Raw genomic sequence first — 19,670 nt, forward strand, 5'->3', positions numbered from 1 at the left:
TCTCTCTCCCTTTCGCTCCCTCTCTCGCTCTCACTCTCTTACTATTTTTTGGAAGATTTTCAAAAAAAGTGGAAGTGGATTTTGATTGGGAAAAATCTCGTGTCTGAATGTTTACAAGCACCGCGTGTGCAGAGCCTCCTGCCAACAACTGAGGACAGGAAAAGCAAAATAATCTCCAGAAAAAAAGCAACAGAATGCACACACACGCACACACTCGCACACAAAAACCCTCTGAAGAGGCAGCTCGGCCGTGAAAGAAATCAAATTGTCTGTCACTTTGTGACTCAGAAAAGGTTGGAGAGGGTTCTCGAAGCAAGTTGTTGGTGTTGTTGTTTTGGGTGCCGAGCACTTTTCGCCGCTTTGTGAAAAAAATAACGTGTGAATGTGCAGTGCAGAATTCCCTCGATCTGATGTGAAAAGGTTCCAGACTGATTTATGTCATCTATATATCCATATTGTTTCCTGGTGTCTGAAACCCCTTGTTGTGACATTTATGGATTCTTGAAAAAAATGTGCTTATTTGCATCTGTTTTTTGTTTTTGTTCAGCATGGATTCCCCATGACACATTTCTTTCATTCCATAAATCTCTTCGACCCCTTCAGGTACCGGCCAGACCATAGGTGAAAGTCATTTTACCTGTAGTATTTCTTTATATTATCATTTTGTTGCTCTTTGGTTCAGGTTCTCTTTCCTTTTGTCTGTTGATCTTTTATATAAATGTGGGTGTTTGCATCTTATCACATTTACAATACCGGATATCAGACATGACCCCATAGCATGACCCAGTCCTTTGGGAATAGAATTTCATATTTTTAGTTATTGTTCCACGTCTTTGTTACATGTTGATATTTGCTTTTTATAGTTTATATTGGTGTATTATTTTCTTATTCACAGTTAACTTTTTTCCATTCTTGTTGTCAGCAATAATGCCTTTTTTTCTGTCTGAACCCACCCCCACCCCTTGCCAAGGGAGCTCCAGGGGATTGATCACCAACATGAGGTTTCACTTAAGACTTGCTTAGAGATACCAGATCTGACCGCTAGGGAGCAGAGGAAGATTAGGAAACCTATCAGCTTAAACCTTTAACTCGTTCAATGTATATTCCTTCATTTTCATATTCCTTTTCTTCCTGGTGGGGGTGAATGGGTAGAATATATTTTCTCCTCTTCATTTCTTTGTCTTTTTTCCTCATCTCACTCTAATTATTCATGTATTTATTTGCGCAGAGCAACCCAGTTTTAAGGTATAAACAGTTTTCGAGTTTATATTTTATTGATGATGAATTATTTTGAAAACTGTATTTATACACTAACTCGCTTTCCTCATAAATGTTACAATGAAAGAAAAACGTTGCCTTGCAGAATAAGACCCGTTTTCCCCACTTGCTAAAAATCACCCACCTCTTTGTAAATAAGTAACATTCATAAATGGGTCAGAAATGAACGTGGTATGCCAACATGCATTATTTTATCAGATTACCAGCTCTCAATTTAGTTGTGTAGTAATTGCTTTTTTACCCCCACCCAAAAACTGAAATTAATCGCATTTCTAAACATCTTTCCTATATATACATTCATTAAAATGTAAAAGTTATTTCGTAAATGAAATTGCTGTCTTTGCTATGTTTCTGGCTGTTTACGTTGTCTGCACTTCTGGTTTTGACTGCGGGCACAATGTAGCAGAAGTCAACTGATTAACAGACCTTGAGGAGAATTGGCTTCTGCTACATTGTTTCAAGAGTCAGAGAACAGAAAGGGATCAGCAAATACCATTTTTGGTAGCAATTACATTTACAAATAAAACCACTGAACTTTTTGAATGAATGTACATGGGATTTTCTTTAATTTACAAAAAGCAGTTTTGGGGGTGCACCCCTTTAAGTCAGAGGTTTAGTTGGGACTTTTTTTTTTTGCCCGTCCATTTTTTTTTTTAAAGTTTACATCGTTCTGTTCTCCATTAGCCCAGATGAAGGAAGCAAGGAGGCTTGTGTAAGAGGGGGAGGGGAGGGAAACAGGTTTTTCCTAAAACAGAGAGGTTCCTTGTTGACTGTCTGACATGTTTGCCTTTTATCCACGTGTTTGGACAGAGAGAGGAAGAGGGAGGGATAGAGTCCTCTGTTCAAGCTCTCATTGTGCTTTTATTATTTGCAAAGTTCACTTCAGAAACACTACTAGCTAGGGCGAGATCTTTATTATTTCTATTAAAGCCCGGACCAGTCCAGACTCCAGATAACATTATCACTGTGACGTTCTGCTTTAAACTTGCAGGCCTTAAAAATTGTATAAATCATTTAAGGTCATCACATTGTACAGAAAATTGTATTACTGCCTAACCCTCAATGTTTACTATGCTTATAAAATGAGCAGTTTCTTACTATCACTAATAATAATAATGACACGTTTTTATATGACGATAACACATTACGCAGCGCTGTACAATAGGAGGGTTTGCACAAGCAACATATACATTACATGCAAACACTCGCTATTACAGTAGGCGAAGAGGGCCCTGCTCAAAAAAACTTAAAATCTATAAGGAGAAGAGGGTCCAAGAACCAGTTCAATATATTAGGATAAACAGATATGTCCAAACGTGTCCTATATACATGTACTGTATGTACGTGTCTATGGAATGGGCTGAGCTGTTTGTTTTTCGCAGCCACTGCTGCATCTGATTTTAATAATAATGACAGCACTGAATAATGAAATCGTTTTCTTCAGTTATCTCAATACATCAGGCTGCCCAAACATACGAAACCGGCGCGGCAGTGCTGAATATACTTTATTTATCAGGATGTATTGCCCGGCTAATTGGGAATAATTTACGTGGAGAGCGTCGGAAATGTTAAGGTTATGGATTTTATATCTGTACATCTGATCATCTTGTTATTTTCAAGAACTTTGCCTCCTATAAAATTAATTAGGTGAAATGTGGAGGGGTAATCAGCAACCTCTGAATAAGCACTTCATTTCCTGGTTTTGATTGTAAATCAGGCTAGTCACCCCACTCCCAAGACTTAAGGCTCTTTTTTTCCTGCAGGTTTCTTTTAACCATTCCCAGCTATACTAGGTCATTGTGTGTATTCCTGCTCTTCATTTATATCAGTAGAAAACACTGAGAACTTTTTAGCTTATTCTTGATTTCGGTTATATGCTTGCGTGTGTGTATATTTACTCATATATATATATTATATAATAAACTATTCTCATCATCACCATAGCCATTAAAAAATATTTCCTTCATTGTAAAATTAAAAAACCTTAATTTTCCTTCTTTCCCCTCTTAGAAAATGTAAATACCATTTAGCTTGGTTATACTAAACTGGACATCTCCCTTTAAAGCTGCACTGGGTTTAAAACAATCTTATTGTGGTCAGTTGCAACCTTCATAATATTGCAGTTGACCCAATATAAAGAACGGTCCTAAAGGCTTGGAATTCTGATGTCAGACTTTGTCCTAGTTGGAACTCAGGTGCAAGAAGGTACCGTTTCTATATTATTTGACTCTGCTCAGCTGGGACTATACTCCAGACCTCCCCCCCCCCCCTTTCAATATTCCCTGTATGTAGGGATGAAATAAATTTAACCTGAGTTCAGCAGATTTTTTTGCACTTCACCAAGAACTATTCCAATAGTCTGAAGCCAAATTAAAATCTATTTTTTGATTCTCTGTGGCTTTAAGTTCATTAAAATGTGAAATTGGCAGTCTGCTAAAGAAGGTCACGCTGATTAACTGTTTGATCATCCTGTTGGGCACCCGGATATTTTTGAATGTTTTTCTTTTTCTCTCGTAGCTGCCTCTCAGATGTGCCACCGTTGTGTTCATCAGAACAATGTATGCTGCTACTCTTTGTTCATATGAGTTGTGTATGTTTGCTGGAATAAGACCTGATTTCCAGAATTCTCAAATTATCCGGGCGCTGATATTAATATTTGCAGTATATTATACAGATATCAGTCAGAAGTGCTTCAAACTCCATGCAAGGAACTTTCACGTCTTATAGAAAAACCAGGAGAGAACGTATTATTTTGCAGAATTGGCTTTAATCAGATACAGGGTTATAAAATGTACTGTGGATCAGGCTACATTGGTTTTATAGGGAAGCACAAGTGGATACTGTCAAACTGTACCTGAGACAATCCTCCCATTTCCCACAGATACTTCTGAGATGGTTTATTTTCAAAAGCAATTAAATTGATTTAGTGTATGCGCCAAAATAGAATTCTCTCAGACTGTTAAATCCTCTTCCTTATTTGCTCTCTATATATATTTTTTAACTAGTATTATACATCTCATAGCTATGCATCAGGCTATATGTAGGTGCATGTGGGGGTATGGACATAACTATTTCTACATTTATTTATTTCAAAATATCTTTCCTAGTGAATGATGCATGTTCACCGTAACAATAGCAGTATGTGCTGATGCAAACCTCTTGATTTCTCTCCTACAATGTTGATCCCTTTATTACATTATTTCTTTGACAGCATATCGGTGTTAAAAAAAAAAAAAAAAAAAGCAATACGTGGGGTGTAAACTAAGCTTTGCCGTAGATTTGTTTTTCATTTTTTTTCATTCCCTTCTAAAGAGCTGATGTTGTTCCCTTTGTTTTCTAAACTGCAGCCGAACCTGTCGAAGCCATTCTCACAGACGACGAACCAGACAACAGCACATTGGGAGCTGGGGAAGGGGACCATGATCTCCTTACCTGTGGCCAGTGTCAGATGAACTTCCCGTTGGGGGACATTCTTATTTTTATTGAGCACAAACGGAAACAATGCAATGGCAGCCTTTGCTTAGAGAAGGCTGGGGATAAGCCACCCTCTCCCACACCAAGTGAACTCAAGAAAGCATCCAATCCAGTGGAAGTTGGCATCCAGGTCACGCCGGAGGATGACGATTGTTTGTCAACGTCATCTAGAGGAATTTGTCCAAAACAGGAAAATGCAGCAGGTAAATCCGACATCGGAAAAGTTAGTGCATGCTTTTCTTTATCACAATCACAAAGTGCAACCACGTTTACACTCTTAGAAGCATAACATCCTTGGAATGTTTCTAGAAGTGTGTGCAGTTTTCTACAAATAAAATAAATCTTGTTTGCATTTCTATATGGATGCAATTGGTTAGATCTTTGATAGCTAGTTTGTTAACCTACAATCTAGAATTTCCCCCACAAAATATGTTATTTGTTATGTAACATTTGTTATGTTATTTGTTATGTTTTAAGTTCATATATGTGTATCTATTCCATGAAATAATGTAGGTTTACAGCGTGAATGAGGAAAACAGTGACTTTTCCAAAGTGAGCACTGCAGGGGTTAAAGTGTGCTCTAGCTAGCCTTGGATCCATATTGGCTGTCAGCATGCAGACTGTAATTAAACACAGCCCCATGGCATAGTGACACCCCTGACCTTGACTTTAAGATGCCATTTTCGACTGGCCAGACCAGTGTAGAGAGGGCAGTTGCTGAAGCGAACAGACATGCTTATTCGAAAAGTTTAAGGGCATGTTGGAAATTTCAAAAGGTTGGTTTGACAGGAAAGGCTGCTTTCTGCAGCCTGCCTCTTCAGCCAAATGATAAATGCTTTCCTGAGCTTTCCCATGTTTCTGATGTGGCTTTGACAGATGTATCTTTATTTTCTTTCTGGATTGCATAACCCTGTATTGTTTTAACGAGAAGTCCAGCACCAATTTTATATTACTTAAACTCTTAACTTTTTATTTTACATTTTGTACATATTTTTATATATAATCTTAGGTAAGGTAAATTGCGAGTACTTATTACATTACATTCTGAATTTACATCTATGTGTAAATATATTTTATTTTTTTACTGCTCTTGTAGTCTTGTATTTTTTCATAATTAGGAGGACTAAATTATAGAACTAGTTCCAAGTGTTTTGCTAAGGTGTAACATCACAATGAAAAGAATAGGATTTCATGTTGGTGCAGCACTTTTTTGCAGGACAGAGGAAGAACAGCCGTTTTCATAAAGTGGAAAGGCTTGTTTAGGAAAGAGGAGTGGAAAATGAACCACGTGGCTATTTTTAAATTGATCTTTGTCTAATTTACATTGCCATTGTTGGGCTTGCTGTGTTCTAGTAAAAATATATGTTGAAAATAATAATGTTATTTAGTCATTTATCAGGAGCTGTGCAGATGAAAAATGGACTAACCCATTTAGTTGCCTGCTACATTTTTGATCTAGTAAATGGCAGTTTAGTTATTAGAAAGCCAATGTGAGTTCTTTGAGTCACGCTCCAGGAATTACACTGTAAGTCATTTATTAAAGATATGTTTTATTCCCTGTTGTATATATTGTATGTCTACTTACCTCATTATCACTGGTCATGACATCTTGGCAACAAGTTACGGTTGCTGTATTTAATGATCGTTCATAGTACTTAACATGTCCACATGTAGCACGTGTCCTATGTGCAAGGGCAAAGTGAACGCGTGCCTCAAATTCAGATGGAAATGTGTATGTAGTTCATTGTAAAAGTTTTGGCACTTTCAGAGTTAAGATTCATTTCTTTTCTGAAGGGCCTGTAGCAACGACCATTTCCATGTGCTGTCTTTCATTTGAGGGACATGGAACAGTAGAGCGAGACATGATTAATGAAGTCAGAGCTTGGTGGAAGGGATTTGTAGCCTTCGGAGATCCAAAGCCATGCTAAATCACCAAATATGGAGTAACACCAGTGTGATGTAACATCATATTTACATATCGGAGAGCTCTGTTTAAAAGACAAAACACAGTATCTGTCAAGTAGGAATTAAAACCAGACGTCTTGCTTTGGTCCCAAATAGGTCACTCTATTGACAAATTCTGCATGGAGCGGACTTACCATGAGTCTGTACTTTACCTTTTTGATCATGGCACCCTAAAAGGTATTTGTTAATGATACTTTAAGACAATCAGCATCTTATTGGGGATAATAAAAAAAGCCAGTGCTTTTACTTTTAGAATAACAAAAAAACCCATATAATATATACTATGTATATATTTCCTTTTACTTTGTATTATCTGAATTTATTCCCACACAATTCTTTCTGAGCCTGATGGTCAGACTAAAATCTCAGACTCACTGTTCTTGCAGTAATGAGCGTTTCTAGACTTTTTTCATACATGCATAACAAATTGATTTAGATGTTGTCATGGTGTTAAGTTTAACTCACATAAATGAGGCAAATGTTTATAAATCTACTTCCATGATAGCCTCAATAAGGACGTTTAAAAAATAATTTCACTAATTTGTATACAGTGCACCGCAGAGTAGTAATTGTCTAGAACAAGCATAACCAACCCACAGGCTATCCTACATACACAATGATTTTGTACTGTTACCTCTGCTGGAAGCGCTCACATTATTCTAAATTAATATTTATAAGCATGTTGTGCAGAAGTTATTTCAGGTGGTACAAGGTAAATTGTACAATATCTAGGTTATTTTTGTAGTAGCGAAGTGGAAGCTGCCTTTGAATATACCTTTGACTTTGAGACCTAAATTAATCACATTTCTCCATAAAATGCTTTTGTTGCCTTCACTGTTTTTGTAGCCGTCTTAAGATTTTTAGGTACAGGATATCTTATTCAGAGCCCATTAGTCAGAAAGTTCCAAAATTTGGCAATGCCAATAGCCATAGCATACTGCTTTTTCTATTTAATAATAAAATTGTGTCTCGTTCTTGATGTTAACTAATCCAGCTTAGATGCCCATTGATATCAGAACTACTCTACTTTTAACAGAAATTTAAACATTTATTGCAGCGTAGAAGTGTTATGAAAAGAACCCTTATCCGAAACCCCCCCCAGGTTCAAATGAATCTGAAGATTAGATCTCATACCTGCTCTTAGTTTAGTCTGTGACCAACTTTATACAGGGCGAGAGAGTTTTTGGTGATTATTTGATCCATACGGCAGTTTTGAAAAGGATTATATTGTACCTAAAAGAGAAGTTACTGACCTGATTCAGAGTGAAACAAACCCATGCTTCGAAACTGCAGCCACCACTTTGAAAGCTGCTGGGCTGTGTCCCACTCCAGGGAAATGTTGAGTGCTATATTGCTCAGTGAAATAATTGGTGTACCTTATACATATTTATTCACCACCTGGACAGAAAATATCAGCATCTAGTGATGGCCCCAACTTCCGAACACTCGTCAAAGACTCATGTTCATTTTACTGCCAGCAGGCGTTTAAAGCTTTGTGACCCAAATTATTCTTCTTCAGTGGAACTTATTGCTAACCCTTTGGTCCGGTTTGCAGACCAACACATTCTTTTAGGAATATACCTGTCCCCTCCACTAGATGTTTGAACAAATATCTGGATATTAATCGGTATATCTCCTATTTCTTTGCACTATATACAGCTGTCAGTGTTGCTCTAGAGTACTATCTCTTAAAGGAGAACTGGCAGTGACACAGCATGAGCTAGTGATTGTGATGCACCCATAGTTGCAGGGTCCCAAAATACACATAAGTATACTACACTATCTGAATTATGGACCTGATTGACATACAGCTGAATCTGTAGCCACCCGGACCACAGTGCACAGATCCAGCTGCTAATGATCAAAGGCTTTCCCATTGCAATGTGTTTGGTTGATGACAGCTTATGCATTCAGATGTGGGCTACTATTAATAACCTTGTCAAGTCTTGCCAAACCAATAAAATTTAATTCTTGACAGATTTTGATAATCTGATTAATGTTTTCTTATCAGCCCATTTGGTCGAAAATAGGCTACCCATATTGTCAGTGGTGGCCAAAAATTGTAATGGGGAAGATTCTGTAAGTACTACCAGGGGCTGTTTTGTGCATTGATACTGCATGACTATGGTGAGAATGTTTTGGACCAAATTAGTTTACAGATTTGGTGTAATTCAGGTGTAAAGTAGAAAAAATCATTGCCCTGGATACTCTTGACAAATACACCACAGAATATAGTTTGGGAAAAAGTTAAATAAGGGCAGGGCCAAACATGAAATCTTTGCAAGCTGTTTATGCATAATATGAAAGTACAAATATGGCATCCACAATGTCACCTCCCCTATTGCATGTATTGTGTGGCCCATGCTTAAATGCTAGCTAGAAGACTATCATAGTTCAAATCTCAGTGGTCACTCCTTAACAAGTAAATCCTTAGTACTAATTCATCTATAAAAAGTACACCAGTTTAGTGTCCTATAGCATGTACCTATTAATGCAAACAGTTTGGCTGCAGTGGCTTACTGCACTGGACTGTACTATGCTATGGACAAAAACATTTTCATCATTCTGGGGGTCATTCTGGGGGCGGGGTAAAAACCATGTGTTGCCAGAAAATACACACTGACCTTTGACATGGTCATATTTCTAAATGCTCTCTACACAATTCAACTGAGTGAGAGCTAATGCAATATAATTTAAAATTGATAGGAAGAAAATTAATGCATGCCCTATACTGGTACAGGTATGGGATCCGTTATCCGGAAACCCGTTATCCAGAAAGCTCCAAATTATGGCAAGCCTGTCTCCCATTTTAATCAAATAATTCAGATTTTTAAAATAAAACAGTACCTTGTATTTGATCCCAACTAAGATATTAAGATAACTAAGATACTAAGATAATTAATCCTTATTGGATGCAAAACAATCTTATTGGGTTAAATTCGTGTTTTATTGATTTTTTAGTAGACTTAAGGTATGAAGATCTAAATTACAGAAAGACCCCTTATCTGGAAAACCCTTGGTCCCGAGCATTCTGGATAAATGGTCCTATACCTGTACCCAAAAACATAATCTCTATTTTAATAAATACTGTAAATGTTACAAAATAGTACTGAGACATACTGGAAGCCACAGTGGACTTAAAGGGTGAAACCAAGATCAACCACTTGTAGGATGCATCTGTTGCTAAGCTCATTGCCAGACTTTCCCCTGTAGTTAAAAGGAGTGCTATCACCCCCAATATGGTTCTGACACAGGCACTGTTTTCTGAAAACTGTAGTTTGTTTATAATATGTTAAATATAGAAACAACCGTAACCTCCGACAGAAGTTTTCGAGTCATGACTAGGTGTTGGGACTGACTGGACATGTATAAAGTCTGACTTCATGTTAGTCAAATATTCTCTGTGGAGTGAGAGTGTGTAGAAAGAGAATACTTGCTATGTTTAACAAGTCTAGAGATGTCTGCTTTCTATAAATTATAATATCATTTTATAAACTATTAAGTTTTGGCTCTTTGTGAAAACATCTCTTACTGAAAAGCTCGACTTCTTGCACTTTCCATTAGCAAAAGCTATGTGTATTAGACAGTTATCTCTAAAACTCAGAGTGAAGAAGTCCCCCTCCTGGATGCCAGATCATTTCTAAAGAGATGGTTATGTTGCAAAGTAGAATGTTAATTGGAGTATCTTCCAAGAAATATCACAATATGAATCAAAATTGGCGATGAAAGCATACATTTATTACCAGCAATCCACTATGTGATTGACTGACTGAAAAATGAAGCAGTTATTGTTTGAGTGAACTTTTCTAAGGCTTGCTGAGAGGACTATCACCCTTTGATTATATACTATATGTGCTACATTAGGTATTAGAGCTATCTGACATTCAGTATTGGCACAGTCCTAACTCCATGTATTGTATGAAATGTAAATTATACACATCAGTAGAAATGCTTGATTCTTATCCAACACCCCCATTGATATCTGTTAAATTGTCTGTAGTCACTACAGGTAATTACATAGCAGAGTTCTTTTCTCTTCAGCCAGTGACCAAAACATACTACATTTGTCTGTAAAAAATATGTTTCTGGTTTAAGCCAAAATGATTTAATTAACATGTGGCCATTGTTATGGCGCTGCTACCTTGTAAACATGACATGGAAGGTCTGAGGGCTTTGATGTCTGCTAAACTCTAATAAAAGAGTGTACATAGGTCTAACTCAATCTTTGAATTTCCAAACAGCAGCCTTTTTATGAGCTACATGGCCAAAGAATGCAGATACCGTAACCTTTTGTTTGCCAGAATTTCTTTAGTATGCTTCTAGACAGTATGAGACGCTGATTAAAGAAAAAAAACATGTTCAACGCCATTCCCAATATTACAAAGAAAAAAGTATTATTTTCTGTTTAATGAGTTTCTTCTCGATAAATGCTGAATTTCTGTAGTCGCACGTTTATTAAATCACCAATCTTAATATAGCTGAAAAGGAGTTTGCGGGCATCATTCCTATTATACTGAAAAAATATAATAAATGTCTCAAAAATGTATGGCTTTTAAGCTATTTTGCCTTTTGCAAAGATCTTTCATGAAGAATAATCTGAATGTACAGTCTTCTGACATTCTTTGAACGATTGTAATTGGGTAGATTAAGCTTCTGTGTCTTTGTGTGGTTCAAAGAAATTGGGGATATTGTGGTAGAATTTTAGAATAGAATAGAATATATCTTTATTGTCATTGTCACATAGTAAACAACGAGATTTTAAAAAGAAGCCTCATATTTTACCTATACCAATAAATAACCACACTGACTTTGGTAACTGTGTATGAGAGGGACAAGATGCGTAGTGCCTGCTCTTTGCTTCATTAACAAACATTTGTGAGTGTTCGTAAGGGGCATTGTTAGGCAAATAATGAATATATTTGCAGTGCAGGCAGATTTGTCTTTCAGGGGTCAGAATTAAACCATTTGAAACATAAGTACCGGTAATATGTTCTCATGTTAAAAGAAAAAATGGTTAAAACCTCATGTTAACAGAAAATTGGTTAAAAAACAAGGAAATTACTAATCTGCACATTTAACAAATAAAGTTGTGCTTGAGTCTAACATGTATAATGGGAAGCCATAAAAAGCTGGGCAGCTTTTTATAGATGCTGGGCTGATTACTCAGAAGAGGGGGTTGAAAAAAGGTTCTTTATTACTAAATTAGACACAGTTTTGCCCATGATGTAGCTAGCATTTGTATGCCATGGTACCAGCTTTGTGCAGTGAAAGACAGTTAGCATTAGGCTGGACATTGCCTGGCATTTTGCCACCACTTACTATGAGATCTAATCAGTGAAGGTCTTTATTTTGTTACTGCTGGTTGAGGATCGGCTGTGCCAGGAGAACACTATCACCCTCATCATTAAAGTAATGTTAAGTGTATTTTTGGATATATACCCTTTCTATATCCAAGATCTTAGTTTACTTTTTCAAAAGAATGCTATATATTGTTGGCAGACGTAATTGCAAGAATAAGCATGGCAAATCATACACCCACAAGTATTCCTAACGATTTGTTGTTGGTACGGAGAGCTGGCCTTCTACACTGCTCACATGCATTGTCTGCCTCTGTATTATTAAAGAGGGTCCGAGTACAAACAGATCTGGAGGTTATTAAACAGCCCTGCATGTGGTGTTTGGGCCTGCATGCTATCAGTCTGCACAGTGTTGTATTGCCAATGCAGTGCATCTATGAGTCGTCTTCTCACTCACTCTCTGCTGCCATTTAGTGCCTTAATGAAGCTTTGGAAAGACTGACATTGTTCATGGAGGCCCAGGGACTTTACAGCTCATTGTAGGTGTGTGCTGGACTTATCGGAAAGGTTTAAGGTATTTTAAGGTCATTCATTGTCAAAAGCAACTGCACCTCCTATAGGTATAAGTTTATTTCAGGGCATGTGCACATTTCTAGGTTGATACATAATCAGATCTTAATGCTGTACTCGGGTTCCCCTGGAAAAGACCTGTACACAGTGACATACCGAAGTCACGTTCAGCAGCCAGGGAACTTTACAACACACAGCTTAGTGCGGGGAACCGTGTTAAAATGTCAAATATATCTGTTCCTCTTTTTATGTATTTTTTTTTTTTTTTTTCAAATATAGCTCACACCTGTGCAGGTCCCCGAAAAACAGATGTCTGTTGTGTTCCCATTAATACTAGATTATTGTAAAATGCCATGTACCTTGCTGGTGCTTTGTCACTAAATGATGACGATGATACACAGAAACGTTGGCCAGAGGATCTTCCTTTCTTCATTCTTCGAATCCTAATCCTGATTTGTTTTGCATGTTTCCTTTGTATTATGAAGCATACTTAAAAAAAAACAGAAATATTATAATAGTAGCTGTTTTTATTTGAATGTTTTAATTTTAAACTTTTACAACCAAGAAGTGTTTTTAGCCGATGCCTGAATTTTCATCACAAGCCTTTCTTTCCTTTGTTTGGTGGTAGAAAGGAGTTTTTAACTGTATGCCCATTTTGCAGGCGGAACATCTTTGTTGGCAGATGGACCAAATTAACAGAGTGTATAAAGAAAGAAGCATGCTTATAATAAAACACACTTGAACAAATTCATCCCTTCCCAGTTTGCTTAGTTAAAAGAGCGTTGACAGTGTTTTTACAGTGTCTTATGCTCCTGTGAATCCACGATCTTCCATAATGGAACCTGTCTATAGCTGCAGTGCTTTAGGGTGTTAGTTGGACAAATGGCTGTCAATCAGAGTCCTACATATGGTGCGTTTGTTCTAGACCATGTTTTTAGTGTTTAGAAAATGCAATGGAATATTTAAAGGAACAAAGCTACACCAAGTGACATCCTAGCACCGAGAAGCCGGAAATACTTTATTCTGTTTATTTTTTACACCACATTAATTTTGTACTATAAATTGAGCCTACAATTAATTTTTGGTTCTCCAGCACGTGAGACTTGCCTTGTACAACATCAGAATAAGCTCCCATGGAATTACACTTGAAATTGAGGCCACTCCTTTTTCTAAAAAAAAAATGTTTATATTAGATTATATTTGTTAGGTGCTATATGGTATTATTACCTTTGACTAATGATCCTTTGCACAGGCCACAAGTTGCCTTGACTAATGCAAGATAACCTATTTTTGGAATTTAAAATTCTTTACATAAAAAAGACATTATACATAAATAATATACATTTTTAATGTAAAGAAATATCCATATATTGTGACAATATTTTAAAAATCTCTTTTAAACCCCCTTTCCTGCTAGTAATAAATGGGACATATTGACATGCTCTAATTAGCTGTTAAGGAATTAAATATTCTTTTTATAGTAGAAAAAAAGAAGAAATATTTTTGCGCAAAATTCAATTTTAAAATGTTTGTTTTGAACTCCCATATATTGTTTCAAATACTGCCAAATCTCTACCTTTTCATGTTTGAATACTAAATTAAAAAAAAATAAAAATCTAAAAATGAAAAAATTACATTTGGATATAATTTCCATTTTTTTTTAAATAACTGCTTTTAACTAAAACATTTCTGAAGCTTCAAAGAGTGAATTCTGTTCTGATGTTGGAGCTGTGTGACTTGTAGCAGCAGGATTTTTTTTTTTTAAAGCAGCATTTCTTATTCTACATACAAGTGGATTGCTTAACAAGCCAGCACAGGCACATACTTGTTTGTACAATAGAGATAAAAATTCCTGTATAAAAATAATTCACTTGCTGACAGCAGGCATTGTGCAGGGGCTGCCTCTTTTGTGCTGGCCGCGGGTCTAAGATCGAGGATCACGACTCGTGCTTTTTATGCAGAACAGTCTATCACAATCGCTCGCTGGATTCTGCCTAAAAGTTAATTGCTTAATTTTAAGAAATATTTCAACCTCTCTTTGTGACATTTTTCTTTCTTCTCCTCCCCTGCTAAGGCTGTTTTTAGTTTTCTGCAGACGCTGCAGAAAGGCAAAATGATTTTTTTTTTATTTTGGCAGGTCAAGAGTGGTGGGCCCTTCTAAATGTATTTGCATTGCTTGCTATTGCCTAGCTTAGGATCTTTTGTCTTGCCTCTGATAGATTCCATGTAAACTGTTCCTTGGCTCTGGTCCCTTGTGCAATAACTTTACAATGGGAAGGGATCGTTCGCCCTGCAGACCGGTGGCTGACAATGTTCTTTAACGGAAAGCTTTTCATTGGTGCAGATTTCAGCCAAATTCATTGGCTATTTAAAGCGGGAAGACTTGAATCATTCGTTCAAAATACAGAACAGCAAAATCTTCAGCGGTAACAAGTCATGTTGTTTTTTAAATTGATTTACAGGTTACGTTGGTTTTCTAAGCTCGTGCTTAGTCACATACAGCATTACGCAGACCTGTTAGGACAGGTACTGTTGTAGTAATTTTGCTATTTACACATAAGAGACTAGACTGCTCTTTGGAAACTTACACCTATATTGACTGTTTTGCATTAGATCACATGAAGCACTGAAGCATAAAGCCCGACAGGGCCAGTACTTGAATTTTTTAGCTTTGAAACTGTACTGGGGATTTTTAGTATTTCTTTCACCTTTCCTATTCATGTCAGTAGCAGTTGGCTACTGAAGTTACCTTTAGCTATGTTAATCTTTCTTTTAAAATGTATTGAAATTTTATGTGTAAGCAAGAGCCTAGAACCTGGAATGAATAGAAGAAGCTGAACCAAAATAAACACCATAGGGTGTAAGGAACAGAATGCTGCACCCAGCAGTGCAATCGATATTTAATATCTGCCTGAAGCAGGTATTAAAGCACAAGGCTCTGGGTTCACCTAGTCACTGTGGGTGCTAGGAGGTGTGCATGTGGACTCATATGAGGTGCCATATACATGACAGGTGCAAGTTGCATGCCAAGGGTCAGGACAACTTTTTGCATCCCTTTCTGGTCAATGGACATTAGACTTTGGACCTGCTTTCTGGACCTTGCCCCCACTGATAATTAAGCCCTCTTATACTTTTGAGTGTTCATATGGCCAAAGCTCTGAATGTATTATCGTGCGCAATTATATTGTGATTGCAGTAATAGGGAAATAAGTTAAAGCCGTATAAGGCTACATTAATAGCCATATATACATTCAGTTAAAATCATTCATTTTGACATATTCATTCTTCAAACCAAATAAGACTGAAACTAGAAAGGAGTGTTTTGGCATATATTAGGCAGCAATTTATTGTGTGGTTCAGCCAGCTCTGTGAAACTGTATTAATGATCCAGAGACATGAGATGTGGGAATTCTGTATCAAACAAATCACATTTTAATGGAAATGTTATGATGTGCAAGTGTAAGATTCAAATGTGAGGCCACTAATGAGTAAGACTGCCTGCTACTGAGTGTGATTAGAGAATCCTATGGCTCCGGCTGCAGAGAAACACATCTGTACATGCTGCTTTCCAAATGAATTGGTCAGTGTAATAATAAAATAAAGCATGAGGGGTACAGTTCTCTGCTGTGAGAGGATGGATGCGATTTTAGTCTCTTCATTCCTTCATGGAAGGGGGAGTCAGCACAGTTTTAGCAAGGTTGTACGAATAAAACAAAATTTCAACAAGAGCCCTCCCTTCTTCATAGCTCTATTGACTTCACAACAACTGTTCTATTTGTTGCATACAACTTATTATACTGGAAAAATGGTTTCTTTCTTTGATGTCCATGAGACCACTAACTTGGTCACCTTCCCTATGTGATAACTGGAGATCTATTTGCCTCGGAGCCACCTGCTTCTGCACATAGCTTCACATATATTTTAATGACCCAAATAAATCAGAAAGCTACCTGTAGGTTAGGTTAGGGGGGAGGTTGAGTGTACCCCCAGACAGGCTTGGACAGGCAGTCTGTGGGTTCTAGCAAATGCTGTAAGATGCAATAGACAGTCCCTATCTATTGGGCTGGTGGGGAGGGGGGGGGGGGGGGGGCGCTGTTAGGGCCTCTGTGTACTTGAAATAGGTGGATCACACTTTAAGCCAAATTAAAGACATTTTCCTTTATTTAACCTCCCAATTCCTGAACTGCTGCACCTGTGCCTTTCTTTTTCTTTCATAAACTTACGCCTGCCATTTTGAATTTTGTAGTCAGCCTAGGCATTCTTAAAGAGTAATCAGAATCTTGGACACTTACCTAAGACCAGGGTTTCACCACTGAAGCCATTCATTGAGTGTCTAGGAACCTGCACTACTTTGGTATTGATCATTGTCCTTGCTTCACGGGCCTAACAGTGTCTTGATTCTGCTGGGTGGTTATGTTGGCCACATTTCGGAGGCTAAACTTGGCCTGCCTGTAGAAATAAGATTCTACCTAGAACATCGTTCAAGTAGGTGCATAAAGAATATTGGGCTTGTCCCCAAACCAATAACGTTTTTGGTGTCACATTCAGTGCTGTAATTTTCTACTGTCTCATTTCTGGTTGTACTGACTTGTTGCACACTCAGAACTGTAAACAAATATTGTTGCACAACTATGAAATGTTCCACTTTTTTGTTTTTAGTTACAAAAAAATACAAATGCAGCAGTATCAATAAACAGTCACTTGCACATATGTATTTTTTTTAAAAAGTGTGTAACTAATACTTTAACTTCCTCAAAAACTGCAGAGTAGAGAAGGTAATGGCTAATATAACTGATTTTGTCTCACATGATTTGTTGGTACATGCAAATCTCAGTTTCTAAAGTGTAACTTAAAGCATGGGTTTGCATTTGCCACATGAGCCACCACACATGATATTTGCAGATGAAGTATGAAATAACCTGCTTTCACTTCCCTAAAATCTTCTGTCTTCCTGTACTGCTAAAATAAATGTGTGTCTTGACTATGAAAGTGCATACAACATAACCACAGTGCACCTTGGTTCTATTTACTATGCATTGTTAAATCACAGGAGCAAGTGTGAATATAAAGTGGGTAAATCCATAAAGGTGGTCATACCTGAGGCCACCCTCAAAGGTATCAGACTGATAAGCACATGGGCCAGTTGGACAGTTGTGGTTAAATGTTGCCATTAATGTTAATTTTTATGTATGCCCTGGCTGTTGGATCTGACAAGAGCTGTAGCTCCTCTTTTCATCTTCTGCCAATTCACCTGCCAAATTGGTTTGCCATATAGTCAGTTCAAACTGGCAGCCTACAGGGTTGGGAAGTATGGTTGAAATAGTTGACTAAGAGTTGACTAAGGTATGCATTTGTGGCTAACTAATGGCTCACAAGTCTTTTAGATCAGTGCTGTCCAACTAGCGGCCCTCTGTGTGGCCCCCCACCTGTCTGGCTGCTTTGATGGCTTACCTTTGAGTAAGCATTAAATGGTATCAGTACTGAGATTAACTGGCCCCCTGCATGGTTCTCACCTCAGATTCAGGCTGTAATCCCTCTGTATTGTTTAAAAATGTAATCCCCTGTGTTTTTCACACCTTTTAATACCTGCATTGTTCACCCCCTGCAGTGTTCACACCTCAGGCTTAGACTGTAATCACTCCCATCGTTCACTTCTTCACACCTCAGACTCAGGTACTGTAGGCAGCGTATGGCACATACAGCCAGCATAGGTCAGGGAGGGTATGGCACACACAGTCAGGGTAGGGCAGGCAGAGTATGGCACACACAGGAAGGGTAGGGCAGGCAGAGTATGGCACACAGAGGCAGCATAGGGAAGGCAGAGTATGGCACACACACACAGGCAGGGTAGGACAGGCAGAGTATGGCACACACAGGCAGGGTAGGGCAGGCAGAGTATGGCACACACAGGCAGGGTAGGACAGGCAGAGTATGGCGCGCACAGACAGCTTAGGACAGGCAGAGTGCTTCCTGTGTGTGCCATACTCTGCTTGCCCTATGCTGCTTGTGGGAGCTGAACCTGGCAGGGGGTTTGTTGTGGGAGTTTGTTAGCAGTTGGAAATAGCCATTAAATGGTCCCTAAGGTGTGTAATTATGTACTGGGGGTTGCTCTGCTATCCACAGGGGAGGAGGAGGCATATTGAATTTAAGGGTATATCTTAATATGACATAATTCTTTCACATATGAATGATGGTTGAAATCCCCACAGTAAGGACCAAGCATTTGGGATTTTGCTGTGCTACCACCATTGTGATAAAATAGGTGTGGTTTGAAGTGGGTGTGGTTTCAAAAAGGGGAGTGGTCAAAACTGGCTTCCATTAGCGGCCCTCCACCATGTATGCTAGAGAAATTCCGGCCCTCGGCACCGTAGAAGTTGGACAGCACTGTTTTAGATCATTGAGGACCATGTGCCATTAGCAAATTCAGTGGAGAAGCATGTTCTCGGTAGAAACGAAGCTCTAGAGCAAAACTTATGTAGATTTGAAAACAGAGAATTAATAATAGTTACTGTTTTATTGGAGGGGTAGTGGTAGAAGCTATAGAGGCTGTGAGATTTGAACAAATGGGTTAGTAAAATATATCTAGGATACAAATAGGGATACCTTTATAATAATACTGATGAATCATCTGAATACTGTTAATTTGGCCAGACTATGATGGGAGTAAAAAGTAAGTCAGAAAGCCACAGGGTGCTGCTTCTGCTTTAACTCTATCTGTGGTCCAGACATGGTTCAGTTAGAAAATAAATGACCAAAGTAATACCTTATCATGTATCTACTCGTTTTCAAGCAGCATAAATTCTTGTGTCTGGCATGCAACTACATGAATGGATGCATACTTATTGTTTGCTTATAATTTTAGATCTTCAGCTGAATATTCTGTGGTCACTAGCAGAATTAGGAATGTTGACTTCACTCCTAGGTTGTAATCCTGCTATTTAAGTGCTATTGGAATGTTTCATGAAACATCATATAAGTACAGTTATTGTTCTGGTTTAGATTATGAAATAATTATGGTAGCTTTGGAATTTTATTGTGCTGCACATAAAAGCAGGTTAAAATTCTGGCTGCACAGGTCAGTGCTAT

At 37.8% G+C, this 19,670-nt stretch overlaps 1 protein-coding gene across 6 annotated transcripts in view; it reads left to right on the forward strand.

The window, feature by feature from the left end:
• bcl11a (BCL11A, BAF complex component) overlaps positions 1 to 19,670 on the forward strand; it is a 91,909-nt gene that overhangs the window by 1,263 nt on the left and 70,976 nt on the right. For 4 of the 6 annotated variants that reach the window (XM_018093949.2, XM_012963166.3, XM_018093948.2 and 1 more), the window contains 1 exon segment: positions 4,626 to 4,955. In XM_018093949.2, coding sequence (XP_017949438.1) covers positions 4,626 to 4,955 — 330 coding nt within the window. 6 annotated transcript variants of the gene reach the window in all.

Source organism: Xenopus tropicalis, chromosome 5 (genome assembly GCF_000004195.4).
Source record: "Xenopus tropicalis strain Nigerian chromosome 5, UCB_Xtro_10.0, whole genome shotgun sequence".
NCBI classification, from domain to species: Eukaryota; Metazoa; Chordata; class Amphibia; order Anura; family Pipidae; genus Xenopus; species Xenopus tropicalis.